This window comes from Pristiophorus japonicus, chromosome 14, assembly GCF_044704955.1.
Source record: "Pristiophorus japonicus isolate sPriJap1 chromosome 14, sPriJap1.hap1, whole genome shotgun sequence".
Classification (NCBI taxonomy): domain Eukaryota; kingdom Metazoa; phylum Chordata; class Chondrichthyes; family Pristiophoridae; genus Pristiophorus; species Pristiophorus japonicus.
Genome location: NC_091990.1, coordinates 186826964 through 186839853, shown reverse-complemented (window position 1 = coordinate 186839853; position 12890 = coordinate 186826964). Strand labels below are relative to the sequence as shown.

Here is a 12890-nt window from a genome sequence, read left to right as displayed (position 1 = left end):
CCTAATCAAACCCTTTGTCCTCCGCTGCTGAGTTCTAAATTTCTCCCAGTCCCCGGGTTCTCTGCTATTTCTGGCCAATTTGTATGCCACTTCCTTGGCTTTAATGCTATCCCTGATTTCCCTTGATAGCCACGGTTGAGCCACCTTCCCTTTTTTATTTTTACGACAGACAGGAATGTACAATTGTTGTAGTTCATCCATGCGGTCTCTAAATGTCTGCCATTGCCCATCCACAGTCAACCCCTTAAGTATCATTCGCCAATCTATCCTAGCCAATTCACGCCTCATACCTTCAAAGTTACCCTTCTTTAAGTTCTGGACCATGGTCTCTGAATTAACTGTTTCATTCTCCATCCTAATGCAGAATTCCACCATATTATGGTCACTCTTCCCCAAGGGGCCTCGCACAACGAGATTGCTAATTAATCCTCTCTCATTACACAACACCCAGTCTAAGATGGCCTCCCCCCTAGTTGGTTCCTCGACATATTGGTCCAAAAAACCATCCCTTATGCACTCCAGGAAATCCTCCTCTACCGTATTGCTTCCAGTTTGGTTAACCCAATCTATGTGCATATTAAAGTCACCCATTATAACTGCTGCACCTTTATTGCACGCACCCCTAATTTCATGTTTGATGCCCTCCCCAACATCACTACTACTGTTTGGAGGTCTGTACACAACTCCCACTAACGTTTTTTGTCCTTTGGTATTCTGCAGCTCTACCCATATAGATTCCACATCATCCAAGCTAATGTCCTTCCGAACTATTGCCTTAATTTGCTCCTTAACCAGCAATGCTACCCCACCTCCTTTTCCTTTTATTCTATCTTTCCTGAATGTTGAATACCCCTGGATGTTGAGTTCCCAGCCCTGATCATCCTGGAGCCACGTCTCCGTAATCCCAATCACATCATATTTGTTAACATCTATTTGCACAGTTAATTCATCCACTTTATTGCGGATACTCCTTGCATTAAGACACAAAGCCTTCAGGCTTGTTCTTTTAACACCCTTTGTCCTTTTACAATTTTGCTGTACAGTGGCCCTTTTTGTTCTTTGCCTTGGGTTTCTCTGCCCTCCACTTTTTCTCATCTCCTTTCTGTCTTTTGCTTTTGCCTCCTTTTTGTTTCCCTCTGTCTCCCTGCATTGGTTCCCATCCCCCTGCCATATCAGTTTAAATCCTCCCCAACAGCACTAGCAAACACTCCCCCTAGGACATTGGTTCCGGTCCTGCCCAGGTGCAGACCGTCCGGTTTGTACTGGTCCCACCTCCCCCAGAACCGGTTCCAATGCCCCAGGAATTTGAATCCCTCCCTGTTGCACCACTGCTCAAGCCACGTATTCATCTGCGCTATCCTGCGATTCCTACTCTGACTATCACGTGGCACTGGTAGCAATCCCGAGATTACTACTTTTGAGGTCCTACTTTTTAATTTAGCTCCTAGCTCCTTAAATTCGTTTCGTAGGACCTCATCCCTCTTTTTACCTATGTCGTTGGTACCAATGTGCACCACGACAACTGGCTGTTCTCCCTCCCTTTTTAGAATGTCCTGCACCCGCTCCGAGACATCCTTGACCCTTGCACCAGGGAGGCAACATACCATCCTGGAGTCTCGGTTGCGGCCGCAGAAACGCCTATCTATTCCCCTCACCATTGAATCCCCAATCACTATTGTTCTCCCACTCTTTTTCCTGCCCTCCTGTGCAGCAGAGCCAGCCACGGTGCCATGAACTTGGCTGCTGCTGCCCTCCCCTGATGAGTCATCCCCCTCAACAGTACCCAAAGCAGTGTATCTGTTTTGCAGGGGGATGACCACAGGGGACTCCTGCACTACCTTCCTTGCACTGCTCTTCATGTTGGTCTTCCATTCCCTATCTGGCTGTGGACCCTTTCCCTGTGGTACGACCAACTCGCTACACGTGATGCTCACGTCATTCTCAGCATCGTGGATGCTCCAGAGTGAATCCACCCTCAGCTCCAACTCCGCAACGCGGTCTGTCAGGAGCTGGAGGCGGATACACTTCCCGCACACGTAATCGTCAGGGACACCTTGAGCAGCTTGTTCTTTTTCTAAATCCTTTAAAGAAACTCTCCTCCTCCACCCCCTCCCCAATTAAAACTCTTCCACCGCCCCCCCCCCCCCGATCAAAACTCTTTTCCCCCCCCCCACCCCTGATTAAAAGTCTCCCCGCGCCAACCTGTTTCTTGTAGCCCTCAGAGTGGTTTGAGTCTGGAACGCTCCAAGATCACCAGGAGTGACTTTAGGGAGTGAGGTTTAGGGGCTATTTTACTGAGGAAGGTTTCACAGCCAATTTTTTCCTCGTCGAACACCCCCAAATGTGAACACTTTTCCAGCAGTGGCAGAGATCGGGACTCAGGAGCTGGAGAAGTGTCGGGGGCTGAAGGAGCGTCTGGGGAGGGGCTGGGATTGGAGCTCAGGAGCCAGAGGAGCATTGGGACTGGAGGGGGGAGGCCGGGAAGGCGATTGTCGGCCAGAGGGGAGGATCAGAGGCCTCGGGGAGGGGGGAACAGAGGTCTCGGGGATAGAGATCGGGGGAGATTGGATGCCTCAGGATGTCCAATCATGGAGCGTGGTTGAGGCAAGGAAGGCAGCGGCTGGCCTGTGCGGCAGACCACTAGGCCTGGGATAGAGGCAGTGAACATTGGGTCGTCCCTTCGGCCAGGGATAGGGGCGGTGAGCATCGGGATACGCTGGGAGGGTGAGGAGTTACTGCACATGCGCGCAGACTCCACTGCGCCTGCGCACAGCTGCTGGCACTGTTTTCGGCGCAGGGCTGTAGCTCCGCCCCCCACTGTGATTGCCGCGTCAAGCCCTAGGATGGTCCACGGAGCAGGGGGAATAAGGAGCTATGTTTTTGGTGCCGTTTTAGGAGCAGAAAGTTGGCGCACCTTGGGTAATGTGCCAGAAAAAGGGGTTGGGGAAATTTGGGCCCATTATGTGCAGACTTCCTAAATCATTTGCGCCACTCCTGAGATAGGTCCGGAACCCTCTGACACTCATTTACATAGCCCCACCCTCTATGTAAAAGACCAGCTTGCGGATTTCCTGGATTTACACAAATAATGTGCTGGTGTAGTTTCACGGCTAAAAGTCATCTGATATTAGCATAACTGAGATTGACGGCGTTGGATAGACATTTTCCTCATGTTTCTTTTGAAATATTTTTAACTAAGACCTGCACTATACGTAACCAATTTCAGTGAGCCTGAAATGTTTCAGACCTCAACTGGAGTGGCCTTCCCAATGGTGTGCAAACTCATGCTCCACTCGTAAAGCACAGAGACATAGCTCCCATCTTTAGAAGTGCAGTGCTCCACCAATCCTACTATAAAATAAATTTGTTATTTATATACTTGACAAGAAAATGCAATCATATTGCCTTCTGAGGTCTGCCTGACTTGGTTTTTAAGCCGCCCCAAAAGGGCCACTTTATGCTCCTGATTGAAACAAGCAATAACCTTATTAAAATATTTAAATCGGGATCTTATGCAGGTTGTAGGACCTTGCTGCAATTTGAAAGTACCAATTTTCAAGGCATGCACTGCACACACTTTGCCTATTGGTACTGCGTCCTAACCAGCGGACCTTAAAAGAAATGTTGGAAGATGGTCAGAAAATGGACACACAAGCCTTTTTAGAAATGTTATGGGGTCAGCAAGGGCACAAATGGAAGTAAAAATTGATGGGTTCTATATCGGGTGGATGATCCATTATGCCAGCAGTAATGGTGAAAGTTACCTCCATGTGAACATGTTGGGGTAGAGTTTCTGCTTTGGGCACAATCATTGATCTAGGCGCAAATTGCGCCCAAAATTGCACTAGTTTTAAGAAGTTTTTGTTCTCAAGCTTCTGCCAAATGCAAAATCTGCCAAGAACCAGCACAATTGTACAGCTTTTCAGAACATAATGTAAGAAAAAAAAATTTGCGTTAAAAATATTCCTTGCTATATTGTGACTTAGTGCAATTTGAATAATACAACTGAAAATGGGTTTATCACAAAAAAGCATTTTTAATCTGGGTGTCTACTCACCCACCTGTGAGTAACCCAATTTTAAATAACTGAAAATTAATTATTAATTTAAAAACTATACAGAACCATTTGCTAGTTATAGTGTACAGTAGTCAGCATTTTCTAATTAAAAAAAATTATATTCAAAGGCTAATAAAACATGCCTATTATTGCCCCAGAGTCGCAATGTGGATGTGGCTCACAGCATCCCACTGGGACCCATAGCCTCGGACAGTGTGAAACCATCAAATGTCCCAACACTCGCACCACTCAGGAAAGGGGCTGGCACCTCAATGGGCAGCACCAGTACCTCCTCCGGAGTGAGTACAAGAGTGGGGACTTCCTCCTCCCCCTCACCCCCATGCTCTTGGTCTGGAAGGTCAGATTAGAAGATGTTCTCCTCTTCAGGCTCGTCCGTGTCTGAATCATCTTCTGCATCGTCAGGGTTGGCCTCAAGTTCTGCAAAATATAACAGAACAGACAACTGGGTAGCAGCAGAGGAGGGGCCAGGGTGGGTGGCATGAGTAGGCTCACACAGCACAGGCAGCAGGCTGATGTGAAGGACCACGATGAATGATAGCACATTGCATCAACTGAAGTGTTATGTATGTAATAACTCAATAGACTGAATACTGTAAACTAACACAGGCACAAACCTGGCTCTGCTTTATTAGGGCCCAAAGTGATTACATTACATGTTGGCTTGCCTTTTATACCTGGGCCACACACATGTGGGTACAGCCCAATGACCTCTGACAGGAGCGCCACCTGATGGCTAATAACCCCAAGCATACATACATAACAATATCCCCATTTAAGATCTTAGTAACAGTCTTTTTACAGATTGAGACGGTCCGGGGCTTTCTGCTCCCAAGTTGATCGTCTCAGTTCAACTCCAGCCTCGGGCGAGTGTTCTGAGTCTGTTATGACTGGGGGCTGGGTAGCCGATCTGATGGGAGTGACAATGACCATGTCAGGGATTGAAAGTCCAGATTCATTGATGACAGCGGAGTCCTCTGATGACTGAGGGTAGGTTGGTTGGTCACTGATTGTGTCTTCCTCAGTCTGTTCCGGTTCATCCGTGTACCGCAGCTTGATCTGATTGACATGTTTCCTGCATGTTTTCCCATTCTTGAGCTTGACGATAAACACTCTGTTACCCTCCTTGGCCGTAACAGTACCGGCGATCCACTTGGGATCTTGACCATAATTTAGTACATACACAGGATCATTAACAGAAATGTCCCGTGACACAGCAGCGCGATCATGATACCACTGCTGACTTTGATGTCTGTATTCAACATGATCGTTCAAGTCAGGGTGGACAAGAGAGAGCTTGGTCTTGAGACCTCTCTTCATCAATAGTTCAGCAGGGGAGACCCTGGTAAGCGTGTGGGGTCTTGTCCTGTAACTAAGCAATCTGCATGACAAGTGAGTCTGCAGTGAGCCTTGAGTTACACGTTTCATATTCTGCTTGATGGTTTGGACGGCACGCTCTGCTTGACCATTAGATGCGGGTTTGAATGGTGCTGACCTCATATGTTTGATACCATTAAGTTTCATGAACTCTTGAAACTCCAGACTAGTGTAGCAAGGTCCATTGTCGCTTACAATGATGTCGGGCAGACCATGAGTACCAAACATGACACGAAGGCTCTCAATGGTAGTTGTGGATGTACTGGATGACATGATTATACACTCTATCCACTTGGAATATGCATCCACCACAACTAAGAACATCTTTCCCAGGAAGGGACCTGCAAAGTCGATGTGGATCCTGGACCATGGTTTCGACGGCCATGACCAAAGACTCAGCGCGATTCCGCTGGTGCTTTACTTAGCTGCATGCAAGTGTTGCACTGATGCACACATGATTCCAGATCAGTCAATTCCAGGCCACCATACATGAGACCTGGCAATGGCTTTCATCATGACAATACCAGGATGAGTGCTATGTAGATCATGTACAAATTTCTTTCTGCTTTTCTTAGGCATAACAACACAATTACCCCACAGTAAACAATCTGACAATGTATAGTTCGTCTTTGCGACTGTTGTAAGCTTCGGTCTCATCACCCATTTGCTTGAGTATGGCAGACCAATCACCATTAAGGACACAATGTTTCACAACCGATAATATCGGGTCCTGGCTGATCCAGGTCTTAACTTGTTGGGCCGTGACAGGGGTTCCTTCACTTTCAAAAGCATCCATAACTAACAGCAGGTCTGCAGGATGTAGCGTCTCCACCTCCGGTGTGGGCAATGGCAGACAGCTCAGTGCATCGGCACAATTCTCGGTGCTAGGTCTATGGCGAATGACATAATCATAGGCAGATAATGTCAGTGCCCACCTCTGGATGCCAGATGATGCATTGGTATTGATACTTTTGTTTTCCGAAACAATTAAATGAGTGGCTTGTGATCTGTTTCCAGTTCAAACCGAAGACCAAACAGATACTGATGCATCTTTTTAACCCCATACACACAGGCTAATGTTTCTTCTTCTACCATGCTATAGGCTCTTTCTGCCTTAGACAAACTTTTAGAAGCATATGCAACAGGTTGTAGTTTACCCGACTCATTAGCTTGTTGGAGCACGCAACCTCCATATTACGAAGCATCACAGGCCAATACTAGACGCTTCCACGGATCATAATGTACCAGCAGCTTGTTAGAGCAAAGCAGAGTAGTAGCTTTCTCAAAAGCTCCATCTTGAGATGCACCCCAAACCTTTTCTTAGCAGCATGTGCAGTGGCTCTAATGAAGTGCTCAATCTAGGCAGGAAATTACCGAAGTAGTTGAGTAGACCAAGGAACGAACGCAGCTCCGTCACATTCTGAGGATTGGGTGCATTTTTGATGGCCTTGGTTTTCGAGTCCGTAGGCCTGATGCTGTTAGCAGCAATTTTCCTCCCCAGGAATTCAGTACCATGAAGATGTACTTCGAACGTTCAATCTGAGTCCCACTTTGCCCAGACGATGTAGAACCTCTTCCAAGTTGTTCACATGTTCGGCGGTGTCATGACTTGTGACCAAGATGTCATCTTGGAACACGACGGTTCTAAGAACGAACTTCATTAGACTCTCCATGTTCCTCTGAAATATGGCTGCAGCCGAGCGAATTCCGAAAGGACACCTGTTGTAGATAAATAGTCCTTTATGAGTGTTGATGCATGTTAGTTTTGTTGACATCTTGACCAGCTCCTGTGTCATGTAGGCTGATGTCAGATCCAGTTTAATGAATGACTTCCCCCCGGCTAGCGTTGCAAACAGATCATCAGCCTTTGGTAACGGGTATTGATCCTGTTTCAAAACTCGGTTGATCGTAACCTTGTAGTCTCCACAAATCCTGACAGTGCCATCAGTCTTCAACACAGGAACAGTGGGGCTGACCCAGTCGTTAAATTCGATCAGTGATATGATCCCTTCACACTGGAGTCTGTCTGGTTCGATTTCAACCTCCTCCCTCATCGTGTACGGAACTGCCTGAGCTTTATGATGGATAGGTCTTGCATTCGAGTCCACGTGGATCTGCACCTTGGCTCCCGTGAAGTTGCCGATACCTGGTTCAAACAGCGAGGGGAACTTGCTCAGCACTTGAGCACATGGAGTATCATCCTCCAACGACAACGCTTTGATATCGTTCCAATTCCATTTGATTTTTTCTAACCAATTCCTGCCAAACAGCATTGGACCATTGCCTGGAACAATCCATAACGGTAAATCATGAACCGCACCATCATACGACACCTTGGCTACTGCACTGCCAATCACCGTTCTAAGTTCTTCAGTGTACGTATGCAACTTGGCATTGACTGGACTCAGCTTAGGCCTCACAGCCTTAGTATCCCAAAGCTTGTCGAATGTCCTCTGGCTCATTATTGATTGACTCGCACCCATCTCCAATTCCATCGATACCAGCACATCGTTAAGTTTCACAATAATCATTATCGGTTGGCTCTTTGTTAGGAACAAATACAGTCCATATACTTCCTCCTCTGGTATCTCAGATTTCATATCCAGATCCACGCTATACTGGTCATCATCCTCCATGTGGTGTGTCGCAGCACGCTTGCTCAGTTGCGGACACATGCGCTGGAGATGTCCCAGTCTCAAACAGCCTTTACAAATGTACTGTTTAAACCGACACTGATGAGGCTGATAATTGCCTCCACAACGCCAACACGGTGAAATCGGATTTATTCCCGTTGGCAGACTTTGGGCAGCTACAGGTTTCGCATACGCAGTCGAGTAGGCCCTGCCATATACAGCTCCGCCAAACGACGATACAATCTTGTTTACAGTACTTGCCGAGTTCCGATTTTTCGATGATATCTGCTTTAAGTTTTTGTCCGTCATCATGCATGCCTGAGCAATCGTGATGGCCTTGCTCAAATCCAGCACCTCCACCACCAGTAGCTTACGCAGGATCACCTCGTGGTTGATGCCGATTACAAAGAAATCTCGCAGCATGTCTCCCAACGCATTTTCAAACTTACACGGTCCAGCTAGACGTCTTAGGTCGGCAACGAATTCCGACACATCCTGGCCCTCAGAACGAACGTGCTTGAGATGATGATGCCTTCTTCTGGTTTAGATGGTCACATACCAGAGCGCACAATTCCTCACAGTCATTGTCCGTTGGACTTTCAGGCGAGAGAAGATTCTTTATGAGTCCATAGATTTTCGGACCGCTAACCGTGAGGAAGACCGCCCTGCGCCTAACTGCGTCAGTGGGTTCCTCCATTTTGTTGGCCACGAAGTACTGGTCCAGGTGAGCTACAAAATCTGCCCAGTCCTCTCCTTCCATGAATCGCTTCAGAATTCCAATTGTGCTCATTTTTGCATGCAAGGGTTCTTAAGTTACCTCGTTGCCAAAAGTTATGTATGTAATAACTCGATCGACTGAAAACAGTAAACTAACACAGTTACAAACCTGGCTCTGCTTTATTAGGGCCCAAAGTGATTACATTACATGATGGCTTGCCTTTTATACCTGGGCCGCGCACCCGTGTGTACAGCCCCATGACCTCCGACAGTGGCGCCACCTGGTGGCTAGTAACACCAAGCATACATACATAACACAAAGCATAGCAGACGGAGACATCCCCATGAACCGAAGCATGGCTAGCCTGTGCAGTACTTAACATGGTGGTTACTTTTCTCCAGGCAGGACCCATCAAAGCAGCGACCCTCTCTTCCAAGAGTGTCAGTGGGTGCAGATTTGCAGGGCCTCTTCCTGTTAGAGTTCTCTCTCTTTTGTTGGGGGCCACCTTCCTCTGCAAAGATGAAAATATAACCTTTTAGAGAAGGTGTCTTTCCGCTGGGTGGGACACACAGATGGTCACATTTATAATTGCAATTCCAGTGAATAAAGGACCAAGGTCCTGCCACTTATTTTTGCACTGGCCTCCAGACGTTGGGGTGGTAACCATTGCACAGTAATCTTGTGAAAGTTAGTTCCAGCGTTTCTTTGACCTCTGCTGGTGTCCAGCTCGTGCCATCTGGCCTCGATTACAGTAACCAGGGCCTCCACTTCATCCTGTGAGAAATTCTTGGTCCTTGAACCGCATTGCATATTGTAGCTCTGATTTTTTCCACTCAGAATAAAAGTTCTCACACGCAACTGGCTTATTAAAAATGGCTGAATGCAGACCAGGAGGTATATTGAGCATGTGCACCCATACCAGTCACATAAAAAGCTTCATTTTTTTTCATGCATGCGCAGAAGGGAGGGCCTCCTTTTTTCGGCACAGCCCTTGGGCTCCCTCACCCCCGCCAGAGCTAAAGGACAGGCTGCGCAGTGCCAATTTCAGAAATTAGAACAGGGAAACTTTAACGTTTTTGTTGGCATAGTCGGGCCCAAAAAAAACGAGCGTAACACTTTAAATATGCCAAAAAACGGCATTGGAGAAAATTGAGCACTATAACTTACTTATTTGTTAGTTTCTTACAGCATACGCTTAGACAAACATGGGCTACAGGTAGATGTGTTCACTTGCAAGTTACTGAGGAAGGCACCTCCAAGTACTGAATCTTGCGATCCATTGTTTTTGACTGAGATGGAAAAGGAAGCTGTCGGCTTACTCCACAAGGGGGCTACTTCTTAACTTTCCTAGTGGACCATTTACTTCCCCGTGCAAATGAGGCCTGGATGGAAAATGGATAATGTGAAAAAAATGTACTACAAAAGACAAAATAGAAAAACAAAACCATAAATCGTAGAAATAAATTTTTATAGTAGACCAATACATTGCCTGCTGCTGGAGCTCAGCTCTCAGTACACACATTCTTAGGCAAAGCCCATGTGTATGCTTCACGTATGCCAAGTAAATTGGATGCACATCAAATGCTGACAGCATTACAGCTAAGAATGTGGACAATGATCCGTGAGATATAAGACCTACCAACAGGTTTCAGAAAGTGCCCTGCATGCCTGGGACCTCATGTTACAATTCCATACAGGGGAAATAAGTTGAAGAACATCTCTTATTTACCGTGATGATGGATCAATAATGAAATATGTTTTGGCAGACTCAGTATTTGTTTTATACAGCAACTAAATAAACTCAAGGTAAACAGATGTCAGGGAAGTCACAAAATCTTATTCCACTCTGTGTATGGACTAAAACCATTATTATACAGGTGTGACTTCCCAAATTCAGGACCGAGGCCGTTTCGGATTCCGGGTATTTCCGGACTTCAGAACTTCTTTGCCTGGGCCGAGGTGGGGGGGCGGGGGGAGGAGGAGCCAGGCAGGGTTGGGCCGCTGAGGGTCGGGACGAGGTCGGGCGCCGAGGGTCGTGGCGAGGTCGGGCCGCCGAGGGTCGTGGCGAGGTCGGGCCGCCGAGGGTCGTGGCGAGGTCGGGCCGCCGAGGGTCGTGGCGAGGTCGGGCCGCCGAGGGTCGGGGCGAGGTAGGGCCGCCGAGGGTCGGGGCGAGGTCGGGCCGCCGAGGGTCGTGGCGAGGTCGGGCCGCCGAGGGTCGTGGCGAGGTCGGGCCGCCGAGGGTCGTGGCGAGGTCGGGCCGAGGTAGGGCCGCCGAGGGTCGGGGCGAGGTCGGGGCGAGGTAGGGCCGCCGAGGGTCGGGGCGAGGTCAGGCCGGCGAGGGTCGGGGCGAGGTCGGGCCGCCGAGGGTCGGGGCGAGGTCGGGCCGCCGAGGGTCGTGGCGAGGTCGGGCCGCCGAGGGTCGTGACGAGGTCGGGGCGAGGTAGGGCCGCCGAGGGTCGGGGCGAGGTAGGGCCGCCGAGGGTCGGGGCGAGGTCGGGCCGCCGAGGGTCGGGGCGAGGTCGGGCCGCCGAGGGTCGTGGCGAGGTCGGGCCGGCGAGGGTCGTGGCGAGGTCAGGCCGGCGAGGTCGGGCCGCCGAGGGTCGGGGTGAGGTCGGGCCGGCGAGGGTCGTGGCGAGGTCAGGCCGGCGAGGGTCGTGGCGAGGTCGGGCCGCCGAGGGTCGTGGCGAGGTCGGGCCGCCGAGGGTCGTGGCGAGGTCGGGCCACCGAGGGTCGTGGCGAGGTCGGGCCGCCAAGGCGGGATGTCCGGATTTCAGAACATTTTCCGTTTCCGGATGACCCTGCCATGGATCGGTCCGGTGTCCAGATTCCGGAACATTCCGAATTTCAGAACTTCAGATTTCGGACGCTCAACCTGCAGTGGAAAAGTGTGCGAAAGATGGAAATATTTCCGAACCCATCAGGCAGAAAGGAATAATCCACAGGCTTACATTAGGGCAGGTGTTAAATGTATTCTTTCTAGTTCAGGAATCTGAATGTTAACTTCAGACTCATTTTTCAATAGCTTCAATTATCTTCTCCGCTACTTCAACGAGCCTATTTATTGCCTATGTCCAAATCAATTTGAAATGACTTTGTTTGGATTAGAATGAAAACTCATTCTCAAGTCTGCAATGGATTAGCCTAGAAATATGCACGGTTGCATTTTTGCTCTTCATGCATAATTTAGTTGGAAGGTTGAGACAGAAAGTACTGAGTTTTGAAGAATATCTGGCTCAAAAGCTGGTGATGCACAAAATATATTGTGAAATGATACGTAGATGTTATATACTCTATTTGCACTACAGTACTTTACTTTAACCTGGTCAATGACTTATCTTCCAAAGCTGCCTCCGAAACCCAGCAGTCTGTCATTGCGTCTGAGTAATACCATAGACAGGAAGACCCTTAGACTACCACGACTGTCCAAAAGACACAGCCATGATGATGTGTTGCTTCTGTCCCAGTTTAGTGTGCCCTCTTCCCCCAGCAGCCTCAACGATGACAGCATGAGCACCACCAGTGAGCTGCTGTCTACACGTCGGTCCAGGAGGATCCCTAAGGTAAGAAAAGTCTAATTGGTTTCTTTTTTTAAAATTACCGTGTAGTGCTGTATTGGAAAGAAGATTATTTATAGTTATTGGCATCTCGTGTTATATAAGCTGTGGGTACGTATGCGCACAGAATCAACACATACATAAATGATCAAAAACTTAAACATAGTGGTGGCATCTGAGTGACACCACACACAATGGTCACTATAGCTTTCAGTGAATGAACTTAATTTTAAAGGATCCTATCTAAGAGCTGATTCAAAGTAGCTAAATCTAAAGAATAAATGACCAAACCATTGTTGAAATTAGCATGTTCCGAAGACTGCTGCACAGGTTTAAATATTTGTAAAGTGAGTGCTACCACAAAATGCTGGTGGTTGAGCCAAAAGACATTTGAGCTTGCTGCTCTGTTGCTGTGTTAGGTGTAGTATTAGCTGCGAGTTTAAAGAAAGCAATCATGACCTCCACCTGAACTCCCAAGTGTTCTTGGTGTAGGGGGAAGGGTCAAAATGGCTCTACAAGTGTTGCCCTGCATG

The 12890-nt window shown here is 48.2% G+C and overlaps 1 protein-coding gene across 2 annotated transcripts in view; it reads left to right on the top strand.

Annotated features, from left to right (window-relative positions):
* The window catches only part of dennd2b (DENN domain containing 2B), a 489686-nt gene that overhangs the window by 305413 nt on the left and 171383 nt on the right, over positions 1 to 12890 (top strand). For both annotated transcript variants that reach the window (XM_070899957.1, XM_070899956.1), the window contains exon 6: positions 12148 to 12363. In XM_070899957.1, the coding sequence (XP_070756058.1) occupies positions 12148 to 12363 (216 nt within the window). The remainder of the gene's footprint in view (positions 1 to 12147; positions 12364 to 12890) is intronic.